We start from the raw sequence: 20,402 nt of genomic DNA, 5'->3' as shown, positions 1-20,402 counted from the left end.
TGTGGACGCACCGCCCGCGCGGGCTGTCGCGGCGTAAAACACAAACCACACAAGATTTCCCGCGCGCCGTTGTCTCGCGGCTTGCCCAACTGAGCGGCGTAGTAGCAGCCAACCCGCGAAGATGGCGAGCATCCTGGACGTCCCCAAGCCCAGAGTCAACTGCTCCATGCTGTCGCAGTTCGTCAACCGAGCCGTGTGCTTCGTCGGGCGGGTTGAAAAGGTCAGGAGGGCGTGCAGGGCCGGGAGTGATGAAAGGGCTGTTTTACGGTTAGAAGTCTGGACAACATGCTTTCTGTTTTAGGTCCACCCAACGGGCAAAATGTTCACGGTGAAGGACGGAGACGGGAGCTCGGCGACGGTGGAACTCAACGAACCTGTGAGTACATCCCAGGCGAGCTTCGTGGAGCCCGTGGCTGTGATCTCAGCGAGGCTGTAGAAGCTCCTCCGGCTCTGTTTAAAAGCTGAGACAATACCGAGAAACGTCCCAGCATCAAACCTGTCCTCCCTGCTTATTAGCCTGCAAAGTGGAAACAGCCGTATAATAAAAACAGGTAGAATAAACCACCCTGCAGCTGCTGGGGGAAAGGATCGGCGTCATACAGCCTTTTGTCTCATTAAACGTGTCAATCAGACCGAAATGACCCCAAGATATCAGAAGCAGTTATCAGAAGATGGTTACAGAAAACAAAACCTCCCTGTTATGTGGAAAAGCAGTTCTGCCATGAATCAGATAACTGGCTAAGCCTGGAACATTCTGGCCCACTGCTCTTTGCAGAATTGTTTCACTTTATCCACCTGGGAGTAGGTCTGGATAACGTCGGGATTTTCTAAAGAGAGATGTAAGACGAGACTATATCTTTATGGAGATGGTCTATGCTGCATTATAATTATGATTTTATGTATTCCAGCAGGTCATTTTTCAGCCGTTTCTCATATTTATCTACAGCTGTTTGGTCAAAAATGTTCCTGTGAGTCATTCGAGCTAAAGCTTTTATTTACAGACGCCTTTTTTTGTAATTTCTTTATCAAATGAAAACCTATGCAGATTTGTATTTAGCTTAAAGATGCCTGGGAGGATTTTCCAGCCTGAACCCTGCATTCTGTGGTGCTGCGTTTTGGACCATTTTTCTTCTACGTCACCCGATAACTCTTCTCTTTTTTTCTTCTGGTCCAGTCTGCTTTTCATCCAAATAATTCAGTCCAGTCTGACGTGTAACAGAAGGACAGCCTCATTGCCTCCTAGTCTAGAGGAGAGAAAGGCGTGCCCAGCATGGATGGACTTATTTTCTATAAACTAATCATAGTCTACTGCATGGTAATAATCTTATGAATTCAATAAAAATCCATCATTAGGAGGCCAGCCAGAGGTACTTTGGGTTGGTTAGGGCTTATGATGACTCAGATTTAATTTTTTTAAGAGTCAACTGGACCAAACAGGAAGCACAACCAAAATAGATGGAAACATTTTATGCATTTTTAATGATTTATCTGCACACCTCATCATAAATGCCTCAAAAACCAAACCAACACATAATGGTGTGGATATGAAGTAATTTCATTACAAAGAAAAAAAAATGAAAGTAGGTGGGATAAAACGGCAGTAAGTGTAAAACCCCCGGGGGTAGAAGAACAGGACACAGGTTGTGACTCGCAGCGTGGTGGTTTTAAACCACATGTGGCAAACTCAAGGCCTGGGGGCCAAATCTGGCCGGTCAAGGCAATTTATCTGGCCCTTTAGATCCAAAATAAGGCAAAGCATGTCATCAAGTAGAGTCATATATCCTTTTAATATGTATAAAGTGGCTAAAACTGTGCCTCATAGCGAATGTTGATTTTTTTTTTTTGTTACTGTGTAGTAACAGCATCCTGCCACTAGATGTCAGTTTTCTCACAACACATTAAAACAACCCAGAAATGTCCAAAAAGTGATGCAGAATGATGAGTTTAAAGTGTAACTCATTCTAATATCAACTTTATTTGTAGATAAATTTAATAAACTGGGCCTAAAGATGCACATTTTATGATACCTTGCATTTTCTTTTTATAATTCTATGTGAACTGACAGGAAATTATGAAATCAGAAGTATCATCTATACACGTGCAAACGGCCCCTTTAATGACTTCATGATGCCAAAGTGGCCCAATATAGAAATGAGTTTGACACCCCTGTTCTAAACCCTTCCTGTCTGTTTGCAGCTTGAAGAAGAGCTGAGCGGAATTGTGGAGGTTGTCGGGATGGTGTCCAACAAAGGAGAAATAATGGCCAGCACGTACAACATGCTGAGAGAGGACAAGGGTGTTCCCTTCGGTACGTCCCATCTGACCAGGGAGCACGGCTGCACGACGGCAGGTCTCAGCAAAACATTACCAGTGACCCAATTTTTCTGTCTGGCAGATCTAGAGCTGTACAACGAAGCGCTGAAGGTCATCCACGACTACCCCCAGCACTACCCGTTCCAGGTGGCTGCGAGCGGATGAACAAGGCTGCAGGGATTGAGTTCATTGTTTTTGTTTTTCTTTCTTATGTGTGTTGGGAGGTGAGGATTGTACAAAAGCTTCTGTAATAAAATGTATATAAAAGCAACAGCAGCGATGGTTCTGATTAGCTGTATGGTGTCTTGCTAGAATGCAAACACCCCTTGAACATTTTCACATTCGTTTCACATCACACCATCAGCGACATGTTTTATGTGACAGAGCAGCAAAGTAGTGCTTCATTATGAAGTGTAAAAACATGAGGCATGGTATTCAGGTTTAATACAAATAAAACTTAAACGTGTGGCATGCATTAGTAATCAGCCCCTTTACTCTGATATTTCTTTATTAACATCTGGTGCAACCCACTGGCTTCAACAGAAAGCTGATTAGATGGAGTCCAGTTGTAATTAACTGGAAATAGAAACGTAGCTGTTCTGTTTCTGGCCTCAGGTTTAGTTGGAGAACAAACAGCATCATGAAGATGTGGAATGTATTAACTTTGATCCATTTTTATACATTTGTATGAAGGTTTAACATGTTTTTAGATGCTTTCATGTGCTTCAAAATAGAATGAGAGTAGATTAGGATAAAATGCGCTGGTCGTACAAGGTACCAGAGGAGAGTCCCAAGGCCAGGGGCCCGTTCTTCGTACGTCGCTAACTCGGTTAGCTGGATTTAATTGTTGACGATTTGGCATGATCTTGGATCGTTTGGTTCTTTGAAACTCATCTCGGACTTATTGTCATAGCAACATGTGCGCCTGTTTAAGCCTGCTGGCGAGCAGGTTTATTTCATGTAAACAGGATTAGATTGCAGGTTTATAAGCGAAGGAGATAGGGAAGTCTGTCGTAGACATGTCCGTTTTTACGACAGCAACCTGTTGCGGAAGGTGCAAGAATAATTTTAGAGTTTTTCGAATTAATCGCGTATTGCGCAATAGACAGGATCCTTCAGCGCAGCGCGACAGTGTAATTGTAGAGAGATTTTTCTTGGTGGCTGTTATAAACAGACAAACACATCATTTAACATTGGCTTTTAAAGAGGAAAAAGTTGTTAGAGACATAAAGTTATTTGTATGATGGTTTGCTTTTTATTTATCATATTCAGTAAGAAGATTTGTTCAGGCCATTTTATTGTGAAGTTTAGTTTTACTTTGAAAAGCTTGCTTCCTGTCGAGCCATATAATGTAGTAGAAAAACTATGGATGGATTATATAGACACGGAGCAATACAGTTTTACCATGTAAACTGTGTATGACTTGGAAAAGGAAAAACGTAATTTTTTTTATAGATAAAGATTTTTTTTGTTAAAATTCCAAGTTTGCACGCATCCTTTACTTCCAGTGTCTAAGGAATGACACCGAAATTGGGATCTCTTGACATAACAAGTGGCTTTTTAAAATAAAGTATAATAATTAAAGGCTACCATTTTGTAGAATATTCTTGTATTTCACTTTTACTTGTCCCCATGTTCTAGTGGGTCCCGTGGAGGCTCTGACATAAAAGAACAAAGTAAATATCAAATTATTAAAATGCAAACATTTATACTGTAGAAAGTGAAAGAAACATCTACCATGGACAGTATTTACGCATTAATTTGTCTGCTACTTATTGCCAGCCCTCTCTCTGGCTTTAGCAGATTTTGAGGTGTTCCCTGTCGTTTTAATTAATGACTCAAATTCGGCATAACCTTCCATTAAAAGCTCGTGTTCTGCTGGGAGAAAAACTGTGGGCGTTCTTTGGCCATGCTGAACAGCCAATAGCAGCGCTGCTGGTCATTGTTTCTACTATCGACACATTTCCCCTTTTAAACAAACGCATGAACGCGCAGTTATCTCAGATAACTCAATCCAGCCATACTAATCATAAACAACAGGTGTGTTCGAAGAACCCAATCAGTCGGATGAAATCATCTTGGATGTCTCATTTGATCTCGGATGTTTTAAGCAACGTACGAAGAACGGACCCCAGGTCAGCAATTAGCAGAGGAAAAGGTTTTCAAGACTACCACCAAGCGAACCAAGAGAACAACAACTCCAATTATGGTATACCAGATGTTAGGGAGTATAACGGAACTGTATGCATCACTTTGTTCGTGTGACTCTTTTGAAGTTAATAAAACAAGCTGGAACGGCAGGGAGAGGCAGAGTCAGAGTCGCGGCCCACAGATGCGGTGGGCGCACCTGCTCTCCCTTCGCGAAGGTGAAACTAAATTATGCGTCCATGGCTGAGTTTTTTTGTTCTAAGTTATGCACATGAATTAACGAACCCGGGGAAGCAAGACGGCTTCAACAAACACCAAGGAACCCCGCAGACAGCTCTGGGCGAAAGACATCACCAACATCCCAAGCTTTAAACATCTCCCAGAGCCCTGTTTAATCCATCACCTGAACATGGAGAGGATGGACCACCTGCAGATCTATCAACACATGAGCTTCATCTAAATACCTTTAGTGCATAAGCGGTCACCATGATCAGTGTTGTCAGTAAGGAAGGAGATAGGAAAAGTAACCTGTATGCTCCCTCCCGTGGCTAGTTTTGCCTAGGAACCCCACAACGTCCCATAATGGCGCTAAGAAGCCTTAAGGTATCCCACAATCCTTTGCGTGATATGACGTATAAGCACAGCCTCCTCAACGAAAATGTCAGGAGAGAAGAGAGCGCACACTTTGTAGTTCGGAAGGCTGTAGACACAGATTTGACTCGCATCGTCCATGTGTGCTTCCATCACATAATGACGTCGGAGTTAAAGGCTGTCCGAATTCAGCACAGCAGTCTGAAGCTCCTTTCCTATCCACTATAGAATTCTTACTGTAGACCCCATGACAGGTTAGGGAATAGGAGCTAGGAGCTATTATGGGTGTTTGGATGGAGCCATGGACGTCTACCTAGACTGACAGACAAGGAGAGCATTAATCGGAGAAGCAGCAAAGAGGCCTGGGATAACTGGAGGAGCTGAGTGAATCCATAGCTCGGGTGGGAGAGTGTTGACAGGACAACTATTAGTCATTTACTAAACAATGGGGCTTTTATGGATGAGTGGCTAGATTAAAAAAAATTGTTGAAAGAAAAATGGAAGACGGCCTGTTTGCAGTTTAACAGGAGATGCAGCAAACATGGAGGCAGATCAGAACAGAACTATGTGGACTTGATGGTAAATGCTGTGTGGCAGAAAGCAGGCGGTACACCATTCCCACCATGAACCATGGTGGTGGCAGTATCATGCTGTGGGGATGCTTTTCTTCAGCAGCGACGGGGAAGCTGGGGCTAAACATTGGACAATCCTGGAAGGAAACCTGTAATGTGCTGAAAAAGTTCAGTTCAGTGAACAAGTTAGAGCAGAGGTTCCCCTTCCAGGAGGACAACCCTGAACACACAGCCAGATGGGGGTTGGTAGAAATACTTTCACAAGGCATTGTTAGACATGCACATTTAATAATAGTCTCATTCTGTCATTAAAAGATAAAGTCGGTTTCACTTTTACGTCATATAATCAGATTTAGTCAGGATAGAAGTCCTGTAGAACACCTAAAGCACAACATTAGTAAAGTTACTTTTTTTGTTGTTGCAGCTTTGGTTTCAGGGGATTCCTGTTGGAATGTTGCTTTCGCAAAATTGCATTGCACCCTGTCTGCCAGCTCTGACATCAACTCCCTTAGCTTAAAACAAAACTCTCACGATATCTGAAGGTTTTATGCGTCCAAACAAAAAAATCTCACATTGTTCTTCCCAAAGAGCTTTTTCAACAAAACTAGAAATCAGTTACAGGACAACAGAAGAACAAAATGGATTAACGCCCATCACAGCATCCAGACTTGATTAGATTCATCGACATCGAGCCACGCAGAGGAAAGCAACTCAGTCAAATCTTCTGACATGAACAAATTGGGCCTCTGACCTCACTGAGTGAGCATCCGCTCATGACAGATGATTATCAGCGTCTAAAAGCCACGTGATCATGTGTGAAAAGACTAAGCAGGAACAAAACAGAGGAGAAAACCTGCGTAACAGAATAACTTCCCCATCGTTGGGAACACCAGCATCCTGTAGAGTTGAGACTGAGCCCAAAAATATTGAGTATTAGCTAATACATGAGATTTGTTCTGTAAGATAAGCAGCATTTAAGTACTGACTTTAAACATGTCTGTTACTGACAGAGCTGTGTGTGTCTGAGGAGGAGTTACAGTTAACCTGCTGATTAATCATCCTTACCTGTAGAAAGTTATCTCATCAGGATTGAAGAACAAGCTCAGTACCTGGGATTAAATCTGTCTACCAATGCCGAAGAAATAACATACCAAGACCATGGTGCTTTCTGCGGTTTTAGCCAGCAGGTGTCACTGTTTGCTATAGCTGGTCGTTCTTCTGGTCAATGTGCTGCAACATTGGAAGAGACCCTCTGGAAATCCACCATTCATTCCCACATGAAAAATACTGCCACCATGGATCCCTAAGCAAGACCCTGGGCCCCAGATTGCTCATGATTTAAATGCAGAAGACTCATTTCATTAGAATGAACAATTTCAATGGTAATTAAAGTTTTTATTTGTCAGATATGATCAAATGAGAATCATAAATTCTGGACATTTGATCAAGACTGGTGTTCCTCTTCGTAAATACTGAAAACCAATCTTCCCCAGACATTTTTCTCCTGTTCAGAGCGGTGTGAAAAGTGATTGTCCCTTCCTGATTTCTTCTCTCTTTTTTGCCTGTTTGCCACACTTATGCGTAATCCAGGCTCAGCCAGAACCGAACCTCTCATCTTGTAGTTCTTGTTTTTTTCAAGTGCAATGTTCTAAGAAGCAGTTTCCTTCCAAGGAGGAGGCCACAGCAATAGACTGTAATTGTAGTTGTACACATTTCCCTTTCTGTTTCTGCATTTTAAAAATATGTCTGACTATTACTCAAACTAACTGTTACGACCAGAAAACAGGCAAAGTGCTATTCAAGCCACAATGTTGTGCTTTAAAACATTTACTTACTCACAGCTAAAAGTGATCAACAAGATGACAGAGGCTAGAATCTGTTCAGTGGGAAATGGTGTAGGTAGTTAAGAGGCAGGCAGTGACAGGCAGACAAATCTGTGGGTCAGATTGGGCCCAAGGTTGTAAACAGTCCAAGTCGTAGTCCAGATTATTGAATATTGAAAAATCAGTGGGAGGGGCTGTGGTCATGAACATGGAATCAGGCAAGGAAACCGCTGGACAGCTATTGGCTCAAGGCTTTCAATAATCTGGCTCTGTCTTGCTGTCTGAGATGAGTTTATAAAAAGCCTGAAACAAGTGAATGAGATGAGCCTATTTGCAAAGTAGCAGAAAAGCATTCACACATGGGAAGTCCATGAGGCTTAATTAAAGTGGATATATGCTTTTCAGTTTTCCTTCCATCCTTCCATCCATCCATCCATCCATCCATCCATCCATCCATCCATCCATCCATCCATCCATCCATCCATCCATCCATCCATTCTTCGTCTTCCGCTTATCTGGGGTCGGGTCGTGGGGGTAGCAGCTTCAGTAGGGAGACCCAGACGTCCCTCTCCCCAGCCACTTGGGCCAGCTCCTCAGGAGGAATCCCAAGGTGTTCCCAGGCCAGCCAGGAGGCATAGTCCCTCCAGCGTGTCCTGGGTCTTCCCCTGGGCCTCCTCCCGGTGGGACGTGCCCGGAACACCTCTCCAGGGAGGCGTCCAGGAGGCATCCTGACCAGATGCCCGAGCCACCTCAACTGGCTCCTCTCGACGTGGAGGAGCAGCGGCTCTACTCTGAGTCTTCCCCGGATGACTGAGCTCCTCACCTTATCTCTAAGGGAGAGCCCAGACACACTACGGAGAAAACTCATTTCAGCTGTTCAATGCAGTTTTTTGAATTTATCATTGATGCATTTTTGTGTCACATCTGCAGCTGCAGTAGAAGGAGACTTATGCACCCTGGGTTTCTTTCTTTAGTAACAGCATGTATTCTGGCTATAAGAGCACTATTTATGATGCAACAGCACACACAGACCCACACACACAAGCCAGGATCATGACATCACGATAAGGCACTGTAAAAAGTATGTTCGGAAATAAAAGACAAATATGTTCCTAAATCCTTAGTCTGCTGCCTGATAAGCAATGCTCAGGTAAAGGTTTATGGTTATATAAGTTGATGACCATGTTGGGTCATGGGCCATAAAATCATGTTCTCATATAATGCATATAATCCAAAACAAAATGTGTTAAATTTTTCCAACCAGACTCACCACCTGACTGTGGGATTGCAAAATAATTAAAAACAGCTTAACGTCCTATTTTCTTGGTCTTTTGTGTGAAATCCCAATCCAGTCTCACTGAAAAACATGTAACACGGTCCACAGGGGTAAACGTAGTATTATCACAATTTGTCTCCTCAATATTTTTCAGTCCTACGTTTCATTTGGCCTATTCATTTGCATTGGCTTGTAACCAGGTCACGTGACTATCGGGTTTCTCCCAGAGAAAAAACCCAACATGGCCGCCTTCCTCCTACTTTATGTAGAAAACTCAACATGTGAAGAAAACATCTGCATTTATACGCATTTTGAAGATGTTTCAAGCAAGAAGTATGCATAATATGTTCCTAATCTTCATTCAGGGATTGTGGACAATCTTTAAGTTATTAGTTTTGCAAAGATTTCAGTGAGTTATCAGTAAAATGTGAGAATGGTGCATTTTCAACCACTGTTAAGGTGAGTGCTAGTATGAATACTGAATCACCGACCTGTGGCAACATTCCCTGTACAAAACATAAACGTAAAAATTTCAAGAAAGCATCTGCAGTTATATACAGTTTGATGATATTTCCAGCGTATGTGAAGTTCAGGATGATAAAAATGTATGTGGGGAGTAGTTTATGAGCGTCTGTATGAAATAAAACTGCTTGTTTGAGTATTTATTGCGTGTGTGCACTTTTGGCAGAATCCTGGCCACATAAGAAGGTAACTTCACTTTGAACCCAGGACTTTCTTACAACAAGGCAACAGCGATAAAATTGACCCCACTGTCCAGCCTCCCTAGTCCTGCTCCCTTCAATTTATAGATACAATTACTTTCAAAAGTAATTATACCTATTGAAGTTTAGCACATTTTGTGTTCAAACCACACAATTAAATGTCTTCTATTGGAACCATGAAGTGGAAGGAAACAGATGAATGGAGGAACATAAATCACAGAAACAATGACGAAGCCCTGGGGTGGAGGTTCACCTTCAAGCAGGCCAACAACCATAACATACAATGGTTTAGATCAAAGCGTAGTCATGTGTCAGAATGACCCAAACTCCAGAGCTAAATCCATTTAATCGCTGACAATACTTGAAAATTGAACAACAGAGATAAAACCTAAGCTCAGTGACTGATCTGTTCTCCAAAGAAGAAGGAACATCATTTTAAGCCTTCAGACGTTGCAAAGCTGGTACTGAGTCATTCCCCAAAAGTCCGGCAGTTGCATTGCAGTTTTGCTGTAATTTTCTGGATTTTATTTGCTTTTGATTTGATACCTAAACACAAGTCATGCTGGTAATGACATAAACGTCGTTGTTACCTAATGTATGTCTGTTAGTATCTTTAAAAAAAAAAAAAAAAAGATCAAGTTGAGAATGTCATCTGCTGTCAAAGTCTTGACTCTGTCCCTGCTGAGTGTGGTGAGGTGGGTGGGAAAGCAGTAGCCTGGAGGAAGGCAGCTGCCGTGTTTCAGCAGGTTGAGACAATGCTGTTTATGTTGCTGAATCTGCTCCATCTGCTTCCATCCACAGATGCTATTACCTCCATCTACCACACTTGGAAACATCTTTTTCTGTTGTGAGTTAGCCTTAGCAATCCATGCACAAACATTGCCTTTTCTTTTTAAATCTGACCTCTTGGTCTCAGTAAAAATTTTATTTAAAACAAAGCAAGCTTTAATTCATTAAGCTGTTTGAATTCTTGACAGAATTCTCAGGCATATTTCATATTTGATACATATTTTGAGTGTTATGGAGGCCACTGACTGTTACATGAGCTGCTTCATCTGGAAATACATTATTGCTGGAGGACAATTAATTTTGATTAATCTCTTTTATAACTGAACTTTTAACTGGGTATAGGGTCAATATAAAATCATTGTATAAAAAAACATTGTGAAGGAGGCATCCAGTTGGTACAGATGCAAAGCACTCATGGATATGCTGACAGTTAAATTTGCAAGGAACTTCTCACAATTATGAAATATTTGATTATGATTTTTGGATTCATATTATTCATTGTTTTTTTTCCACATTATTGCATTTTACTTTCAATTATGTTTTCAGTTCAATTAAATTTTATTTATGTGCCAGTTCACAGAACATGTCATCTCAAGGCACTTTACAAAGTCAAATTCAATCAAATCATATGGATTGGTCAAAAATATTTCCTATCTAAGGAAACCCAGTAGATTGCATCAAGTCTTGACAAGCAGCATTCACTCCTCATGAAACAGCATAAAGTCACAGGGACAGTCTTCTGCATTGTCCATGGCTTTGCAGCAATCCCTCATACTGAGCAAGCATGAAGCGACAGTGGAGCGGAAAATTCCCTTTTAACAGGAAGGAAAACCTCCAGCAGAACCAGGCTGAGTGTGAACAGTCATCTGCCTTGACCAACTGGGGGTTAGAGCAGACAGATCAGACACAATAAGCACATGATATCTAGTTTCATGATGCCTAATGTTGCATACCATTTGCCTCATAAATCAAAAATAGGAGCTGGGAATGGGGTAAACCAGAGTAAGAAGCATTTCAGTTAATACAGTCGGAGAAGTCAGGATTCCAAAATAAAAACAAAAGGTTAGGATTCCAATAGGGCAACAGCCAGGAGAGTTGCTGTTTTGTTTATAGTATCTCTAATAAATGCCCTTTAAAGCTGTGCTTTCCACATGCAAACAACGCTTTAAATTTGTTCAGTTCAGAGTTGCAGCTGCTACATGTAACATTGATTTTAGACGCACTCTTACAACTGTGTCTTACAGCTTACAGTTATTGATGCGAGGAGCTGCAAAGTTAAGTGGAAGGATAAATGTGGTAGACAGACATCCACAATCAACACTAACTATGTTTACAGAGACAAAAGTGTCATGAACGGAACAGATGGACCCAGAATTAGAACCAGACAATGGTGTTTACGATTAACGACAGTTCATTAAAGAACAGGTTGTGGGTGTTGAAACTGGGATGACAGGCTGGCAGTAATATGAACAGGGCAAGACAGAGCTTGTGGTCGTTAAACAGTCCTAAGTCAAAACCGGGTAATCAAAAATCCAGAACAGAATCCAAGCGCAGAGTTGGGAAACAGATCCAAGTTCAATACACAGGCAAGCAAGGTAAACGGACTAGACGAGATCAGGCAGGCTTGGTGGTCAGATAGCAGGTCTGGTTCGGTACACAAGTTAGCAGTCAGAAACAAGCAGGAAGAACAAGTATACAGGGGTCAGGCTGGCTCAGATATCCGAAGGCAAATTGGGTTGGTATCAACGGGACTATCAGAAAACAAGAACGCTAGATTCTCAGTGCTGTATTTGATACAGTTGATCACAATATTCTCCTACAAAGACTTGAGCATACTGTAGGGATTAAGGGAAAAGCATTAGGCTGGTTTAAATCTTATCTGTCGGACAGATTCCAATTTGTTCATGTTAATAATAAATCTTCTTCAAACTCTAGGGTCACTTGTGGAGCACCACAGGGTTCAGTCCTTGGACCAATTCTCTTTAGTGAATATATGCTTCCGATTGGCAAAATTATCAGACAGCATAGGATTAATAGGAGCGATGTTGAAAAACTAGTCCATGCATTTGTTACTTCAAGGCTGGACTATTGTAATTCTTTACTATCAGGAAGTCCACAAAATGCAGTTCAAAGCCTTCAGCTGATCCAAAATGCTGCAGCAAGAGTTCTGATGAAAATCAACAAGAGGGATCATATTTCTCCAATGTTAGCTTCCCTTCATTGGCTTCCTGTTAAATCAAGAATAGAATTTAAAATTCTCCTTCTAACGTATAAAGCCCTTAATAATCAAGCTCCATCATATATCAGAGCTCTGATTACCCCGTATGTTCCTAACAGAGCACTTCGCTCTCAGACTGCAGGTCTGCTGGTGGTTCTTAGAGTCTCTAAAAGTAGAATGGGAGGCAGATCCTTTAGCTATCAGGCTCCTCTCCTGTGGAACCAACTCCCAGTTTTGGTCCGTGAGGCAGACACCCTGTCTACTTTTAAGATTAGGCTTAAAACTTTCCTTTTTGACAAAGCTTATAGTTAGAGTGGCTTATGTTGCCCTGACCTACCTATGGGGATGTGCTTCTATGGGCTTAGGCTACTGGAGGACATCAGGATCTATTTTTTCTCACTCTATCGAGTGCTACTGTTCTTCAATTATGCATTATGTGTTGTCATTTCTGCTTTAACTTTCTGTTCTCTCTCTTTTATCTTCATAGTAGGTACACCTGGTCTGGCGTTCTGTTAACTGTGACATCATCCAGGGAAGACAGATCACCCGCTATTACCATCTAATGTAGAACAGATTACTGGATCAATGTGAGCTTCTGTGCTTTTTGTCTCTCTTGTTGTGTCTCTGCTCTGTCTTCTGTAACCCCCAGTCGGTCGAGGCAGAAGACCATTCATACTGAGCCCGGTTCTGCTGGAGGTTTTTCCTTCCCGCTAATGGGTGGTTTTTCTTTCCACTGTAGCTTCATGCTTGCTCAGTATGAGGGATTGCTGCAAAGCCATGGACAATGCAGACAACTCTCCCTGTGGCTCTACGCTTCTCCAGGAGTGAATGCTGCTTGTCAGGACTTTGATGCAATCAACTGGTTCCCTTATATAGGACATTTTTGACCAATCTGTATAATATGATTGATTTTGACTTTGTAAAGTGCCTCGGGATGACATGTTTTATGAATTGGCGCTATATAAATAAAATTTTATTAAATTGAATAGATCCAAGACTCACTGAATAGCTCGTAATGATCTGGCACCAAACAGAGGAGTGAGGCAGGTATGAATAGAGGGGTGCACAGGTGACCTGAGTGAAAACTAATTACAGGTGACAGGTGAGACTGATCAGGGGAGCAGGTTGATTACTGGCTGGTGACTAAGAGCTGAACTAAATGCTTGCTGAACACTGATAATGTAATGATCTGGTTTTAAGGTGAACCCGGAATACAACCAAAACTCTGCTATGTAGATAACTGATTTATTTGAGGGATGATGAGGAGTGGGGAACAGACAGGCTACTGAACAGAGTCCATCGGAAGGTAAGGCAAAACATCCAGGCAACACTTGTACAGGAGCAGGCGAACAGAACTGGGCATAAACAGACAGAACCGGGTCAATAAAACAGAAACAAGGTGCTGGGAGCTCTTACCAGATACGGGCTGGAGTGCGTGAAAGAATGAGAGACGAACCGACAACTAGCTGAGGAGGAGGTGAGGCTTAAATAAACAGACAAACAGGTGAGCAGAGTGAAAGACTAATTAACCAAAGGTGGAAGCAATTACGGAACTGGAGAATAAACCAAAACCCAAGGACAATAATGAAAACAAATCGCAGCACTAAAATCAGAACTAATACAGAAAACCGATAATGAAAATAATCAACAGCCTAAACAGAACTCAATAATCTAGAACGCAAATAAACCAAGAGGCAGGAAAATACTAAACCAACTAATAAATGTGAACCAGAACAGAATATAAAATAAACAGGCTAAACCGGACTTCAGAACTTAAAAACACAAAGTAAACGTAAGTCAAGGAAATTAACTTAACCGAATCATAAACAGGAACCAAGACAGAATATTACAGATAAACTAGTAAAATAAAGAAAAGTGCAAAACTAAACTAACACAAAACCTAAATCATGACACAAAAGTAACTGAAATAAAGGGCTGATCGGACAACAAATGCATCATGTAAAGCAGCCAAGTCGAATATGATTGGATTAAGCTCAATTGGAATGAAATTGTGCATAAAAATGCTTGTCAGGCTCAAGATATTCCGAATGTGGCAAATTGACCCAAGTGCGCATGATGTATTTCTGCATTGGTGAGTGGCAGAAACACGTTGGGAATTTGATAACTGTGCATGTCAGAGTGGTTCTATTTTGAATAATGCTAGGTGATCTGATTATTTAATCTAAATACATTTTATTCCGATCGTGAAATTTTGTGCATGTAAACATAGCTGACAGACTTATCTTACCTGGTGCTTGACATCTGCATAATAATAAAAAGTCCTCTATTCAGATTCAAGTAAATGTTACATTTTATTTAGAAATCAAGGTCCCAAACTCTAGAGGAAGAGTGGACAGGTACAAAATCCAAGCTGCTTTTGGTCCAGGGGGAAGTTTTCACAGTCAGTGATGATTTGGGGTGCATTGCCATCTACAGGTGTTGCTCCACGATGTTATATCAAGTCCAAAGGCAGAGCAGCTTTCAGCCAGGACATTTTAGAGCAATTCATGCTTCCCTCTGCTGACAAGCATTGTGGAGATGCAGATCTTCCAGCACACCAAACTGGCCAGACTTGAACCCCACCAAAAATCTATGAACTGTTGTCAAGAGGAAGATGAAAGATGGCAGAACCAACAATGCAGATGAGCTGGAGTCCAGTCTCAGGGCTTCCTACACACGTCAGCAGAACCACAAGCATGTCTCCTCCAGGTCACACTGCATTGATGCAGTAATTCAAGCTAAAGGAGCCACGACCAAGTTCTGAGTGCAGATACTGTACAGTACGTACTGTTCAGTAGGTCCATATTTTTGAATTAAAACCCTTTTGTTCATGAAAAAAATTATTTAGGGTTTTGGGATTCGAGAAATGTATCCTTCCATTTTTTGTGGTGCATATTTTTTTTTAGCCAAAGTTGTTTATCTAAAAACTGTGAGGAGGAATTCTTTCGGGCAGAATGAGGCATGTTTCATTGCGGGTTTTTAGGAACTGACACTCGGATCTGTCAAAAATGAATTATCTTCCAGATTCTGTGATGACCTCAAACTCACCGGACAAAATCTTGTTTAGGATTTAAAAGCAATTATCTATCCAATCCATCAAAATATCTCTTAGTTCATCTGTTCGCCTTTGTCAGGTGGTCTAACTCATCATTATGATGTCCCTTCACTTTGATGCACCGGATGGTTAAGCTGCAGTTCAGTTCTCCTTGTAAACCCTTATCATGACCTCAATAAGTGCTCGGCTGCACAGGGGTTCTTGTAAATCTGCCTGTCTTTAAACTTATTACCATTCCCTCACAGGTTATTAGTTCATAATCAGCATACCAACCTGGACATTGATTTTTCTCTTCTTCACACAGAAGGCTGCAACATGAAATTGCCTGTCGAAAGAATCAACCACATGTCTGAGAAATGGGAGCCTATGAGTGAGGCAACAATCAAAACCAGAGAGATGACCATTGAGGCTACTGTCATCATCATGCAACACAGAAAATACTTGTTCACATATATCTTTTGTGACTTTTTCCAATTCTTCTAAAATGTATGTCAAGAGTGTTTTACAGTCTGTAAACAATAGAAAAATTCCTCTGTACTAAATTGTTTGTACATTTCCACTTGCTATTCATATGTTTATTCAATTTTATTTATCTTCAATAAAATTACTTTAACCCGTCAGGCTGCTGAAATTAATCCCTCTATGTAGATGGTAAAGTTTACCTTATCTCCATGTTATGAATTGTTTGATTGTTAAATAAGTTTCTGTGCTCATTTACTCCTATGTTTAGGGTCAGGGTTGTCAGCCTGAGGAGGAGGGAGGCCAGGAGGGAGATGGATGTTGTGCCTAAGTGCCAATATTTGCAGCACACCACCCTTTTGCCGATCTGGCACACAATCCTCGGATGATGTAAAAGTCTTCCCCCTGACGCATCCAAACACTGATACCAGCATTTCAGTAGGCCGATGGCTTGCTCCACATTTGAGCGTGCACATGTGTGAGCTGTGTTAAAGGCCACCTCCTTTGCACTGTGGGGGTTTTTTAAAGGGGCTAAGGAGCCATATGCAAGCTGTACAAATGAGACCCCAGGTCTGCACACACATGTCCTTACAAAAACTGATAGATGATGTTACAGCGTCAGTAAAGCTATTTAGGTCAGTAGATGAAGCTTCAAACACAATCCAGTCCATGCAATCAAAGCAGGCTTGTGACATCTGTTTTGATTGCTCCATCCACTTCCTAACTGTCTGAACCACAGGCTTAGAAGTTTTTAATTTCTGAGGATAGGATAGAATGAGATGAAGCAGACAGTGATCAGAAAGTCCCACAGCAGCCTTGGTGAGGCCTGGTACGCATCTTTTAAAGCTGTGTAGCATTGGTCAAGTGTGTTTTCATCCCTGCTGGGACACTTAATATCCTGTCTGCATTTTGGAAGTTCAAGGACTCCAATTGAGGACTACATATCTTTTGCAACACCACGACATACTTACCCCAATCTTTGTTAATGTAAAAGCAGATTCTGCCTCCTTTCTTTTTCACGCCATGCTGCGAACCTCATGAAATAACTGGAAGCCCGACATCAGAAGTGTGAGGCCTGGGATTAGCTCACCAAACCGGGTTTTAGTGAACCAGATGGTCAGTAGAACTGCAGAAATCCAGGTTTTTAGGGATGAAAAGCGGAATTTCCGCCATTCTATTAACCAGGGCACAAACATTAGCCAGGTTGTTTGAAGGAAATGGTGTGCGGAGTTTCCGTGGTCAAAGCTTCATAAATGTACTAGCCCTTTAGAGCCGCTACGCCGGGGGGAGCCTAGAGGACTTTTAGGAGTTCCACTCTAGTGAAAATAATCACAGAATGGTGATATAGAGCAGAATAACACAAAAACATACAAGTACAAGAGAGCTGCCATCTGTGGTACAGTCTTGAATTACTTCTGCATAGCATTAAGTGTGTATTCAGTTGTTTAAAACTGTGACTTATCTTAAATTGTCATTTTGAACCTATTTTTAACTAGCAAAAGAAGGTCATTCACTTAAAAAAATATTTGGTACGTCTTAACATCTATCTAAATCAACAGTCTCATTATAACAGTTTGAAAAAATATTGCATTAGCAATGGGCATGACATGGGTTTAAAGGCCTTTTCAAAAGTGAAATATGTACAAAAGTGATATTTCTTAACATCTATAACGCTTCCCTCATCAGCCTAAGTTTATAATTTTAAAATGTCCAGCATCTTTCAGCTGTGTCAGTACTGTGCTTGATATAAAAGCTCTCTGTGTATTCTATCAGATTCTTAAGAGTATAAAATCCAGAATAAGTCTGTTTAAAATAATCAAAACAAACCAGAGCTGTTTCTGGATGGGTTCGTACAGTGCAATTATTTGTTCTAGGATGTCCTAGGACCATGAGCAGTGAGACGAGGTCTGACTGGCTCAACTGATCACAAGAATTAAACCAGCTTTTGCTTACAAATATTTTAATGTTCTGAAATGAACTGCCCTGAGTATTTTGTTTGAGGTTAAGCTTTTTTTTCCCAGCAATAGCAGATTGACAGCTTCATTTAAAAGTATGAAGGTTTCAGCTGCTCTTCCCCCCAATAACCCTCAGAATTTTGATTGAATAACTACATTTTTTTCAGGAGCTTCAGAGGCAGCTCACAGGCACAGCATTGATTTATGTCAGGAATTGGGCATGGGCCCTAAGTAAGCCTGTCTGTTTGAATTATGAGAGCAGCTAATAGAAATTTAGTATACCAGCATCCCCCAGGTACAGCTTCTTACAGCGGCTCAACATTCTCAAGTTGCCTTTCTGAACATGACTCCATAAAAATTAGACTCGAAACATCTTAAGTAGACCTGTTTCTCTTCCCAGCCATGAATCAACCATGTTTCAGTATACTGGAGAACGCTGGGCTACACTCAATGCTCACTCTTTAGCTCTCAGCCTATAAATCAAATGTCACCAGTGCTCTGGTGATATTTTTTATTTTGTCTAATTTTTAAATGATCACAGGGATATTATTTTATTTATTTGGCTGAAAAAAATGTCAACTGTGATATTTTGGGACAAGTTGTCAAGAATGCACATGTTAACATTTACAGTGCTGTGAAATAAGTATTTGCCTCCTTGCAGATTTCTTTCTGTCACACATTATTTTTGCTTATCAAACAAACATGAGTAAAGATCAAATGTAGTTTCTAAATGATGATTTTGTATAAAGAAAAAAAGCTAACCAACTAATCCTGTGTGAGAAGTATTGCCACTTAGTTTGAAAATTTGTTAAACACCCATCTTGTTTTGGAAAATAAGGATAATAACTGTTAATTAATAAGCCCAGTTTGTCACAATTTGGGTTTTGTTTTGGTTTGTTTGTTCTTTGCTTTATTTTGATCAGTTCACATTTCTGTTTCCTGTTCAGTTCTGTCTCCTCCTCTAGTCACTAACCAATCAGTTCAGGTTATTTCAGTTACCACCTTCCCTTTGATTATTTCCACCTGTCACTTGTGATTAGTCACTCCTGTTCACCTGCTCACTCCCCTAAATAAACCTGCTACAAACCTCTCCAATCTGCCAGATCATTAATGAGCCTTTTGGTGAGTTTATGTCCAGGGGTCCGTTCTTCGTACGTCGCTAACTCAGTTAGCAGGATTTGATTGTTGACGATTTGGCATGATCTTGGATCGTTTGGTTCTTCGAAAGACATCCTGCACTTGTTGTCATAGCAACATGTGCGCCAGCTTAAGCCTGCTTGAGAGCAGGCTTATTTCATGTAAACAGGATTAGATCACGGCTGTATAAGCGGAGGAGATGGGGAAGTCTGTCGTAGCCATGTCCATTTTTACGACTGCAACCTGTTGCGGAAGGTGCAAGAATAATTTGCAGAGTTTTTTGAATTAATCGCGTATTGCGCAATAGACAGGATCCTTTAGCGCAGCGCGACAGTGTAATTGTAGAGAGATTTCTCTTGGTGGCTGTTATAAACAGACACACACATCATTTAACATTGGCTTTTAAAGAGGAACGTGTCTGCACGTGTCCTTTACTTCCCGTGTCTAAGAAATGACACTGAAATTTGGATCTCTTGACATAAAAAGTGCCTTTTTAAAATAAAGTGTAATAATTAAAGGCTACCATTTTGTAGAATATTCTTGTATTTCACTTTTACTTGTCCCCATGTTCTAGTGGGTCCCGTGGAGGCTCTGATATAAAAGAACAAATAATATCAAATTATTAAAATGCAAAAATTCATATTGTAGAAAGTGATAGAAACATCTACCGTGGACAGTATTGCATTAATTTGTCTGCTACTTTTTGCCGGCCCTCTCTCCTGGCTTTAACAGATTTTGAGGTGTTTTAATTAATGACTCAAATTCGGCATAACCTTCCATTAAAAGCTCGTGTTCTGCTTGAGAGAAAAACTGTGGGCGTTCTTTGCTGAACAGTCAATAGCAGCGCTGCTGATCATTGTTTCTACTATCGATACATTTCCCCTTTTAAACAAACGCATGAACGCGCAGTTGTCTCAGATAACTCAATCCAGCCATACTAATCATAAACAACAGGTGTGTTCGAAGAACCCAATTAGCCGGATCATGATTAGCCGGATGAAATCATCTTGGATGTCTCATTTGATCTCGGATGTTTTAAGCAACGTACGAAGAACGGACCCCAGCTTTCTATTTTTGATTAATCCTGTTGATGATAACCCAACTGCACCTTTTTGACTTCTGAGCCAGCCTGATTCCTTATTCTGATTTTCCTGCCCTGTCTGTCTGCCTACTCGTTTTTCTGACCTGGACCTGCCTGGTGATATTCTGAGTTCGCTTTACCCCGATTTGTACTTCTGCTTGTTTTTGGATTGCTTCTCGTGTACCGGATTTTTGAATGTTATTCTGACCACCGAGCCTGCTTGTCCCTGTATTGTCAAGAACACCTCCATTAAACCTTCTTTA

The 20,402-nt window shown here is 41.1% G+C and overlaps 1 protein-coding gene across 1 annotated transcript; it reads left to right on the top strand.

Annotated features, from left to right (window-relative positions):
- Positions 1-6: 6 nt before the first annotated feature.
- On the top strand, positions 7-2,586 carry rpa3 (replication protein A3). Its single transcript, XM_012852258.3, has 4 exons — positions 7-220; positions 302-376; positions 2,197-2,308; positions 2,396-2,586. Exons 1-4 carry the CDS (start codon positions 122-124, stop codon positions 2,476-2,478), a joined length of 369 nt encoding a protein of 122 aa, XP_012707712.2. The 5' UTR covers positions 7-121; the 3' UTR covers positions 2,479-2,586.
- Positions 2,587-20,402: the final 17,816 nt, after the last annotated feature.

The sequence above is a fragment of the Fundulus heteroclitus genome, chromosome 13 (genome assembly GCF_011125445.2).
Source record: "Fundulus heteroclitus isolate FHET01 chromosome 13, MU-UCD_Fhet_4.1, whole genome shotgun sequence".
NCBI lineage: Eukaryota > Metazoa > Chordata > Actinopteri > Cyprinodontiformes > Fundulidae > Fundulus > Fundulus heteroclitus.
The sequence above is the reverse complement of the archived record's forward strand: the minus strand, read 5'-3'. Positions and strand labels throughout refer to the sequence as shown.

What these genes read in the sequence shown, in the direction of transcription:
- rpa3 (XM_012852258.3), top strand. Translation starts at nt 122, where the DNA reads ATGGCGAGCATCCTGGACGTCCCCAAGCCCAGAGTCAACTGCTCCATG. An exon ending in CGGTGGAACTCAACGAACCT is followed by an intron (nt 377 to 2,196) that starts GTGAGTACATCC and finishes GTCTGTTTGCAG; the next exon opens with CTTGAAGAAGAGCTGAGCGG. An exon ending in GGACAAGGGTGTTCCCTTCG is followed by an intron (nt 2,309 to 2,395) that starts GTACGTCCCATC and finishes TCTGTCTGGCAG; the next exon opens with ATCTAGAGCTGTACAACGAA.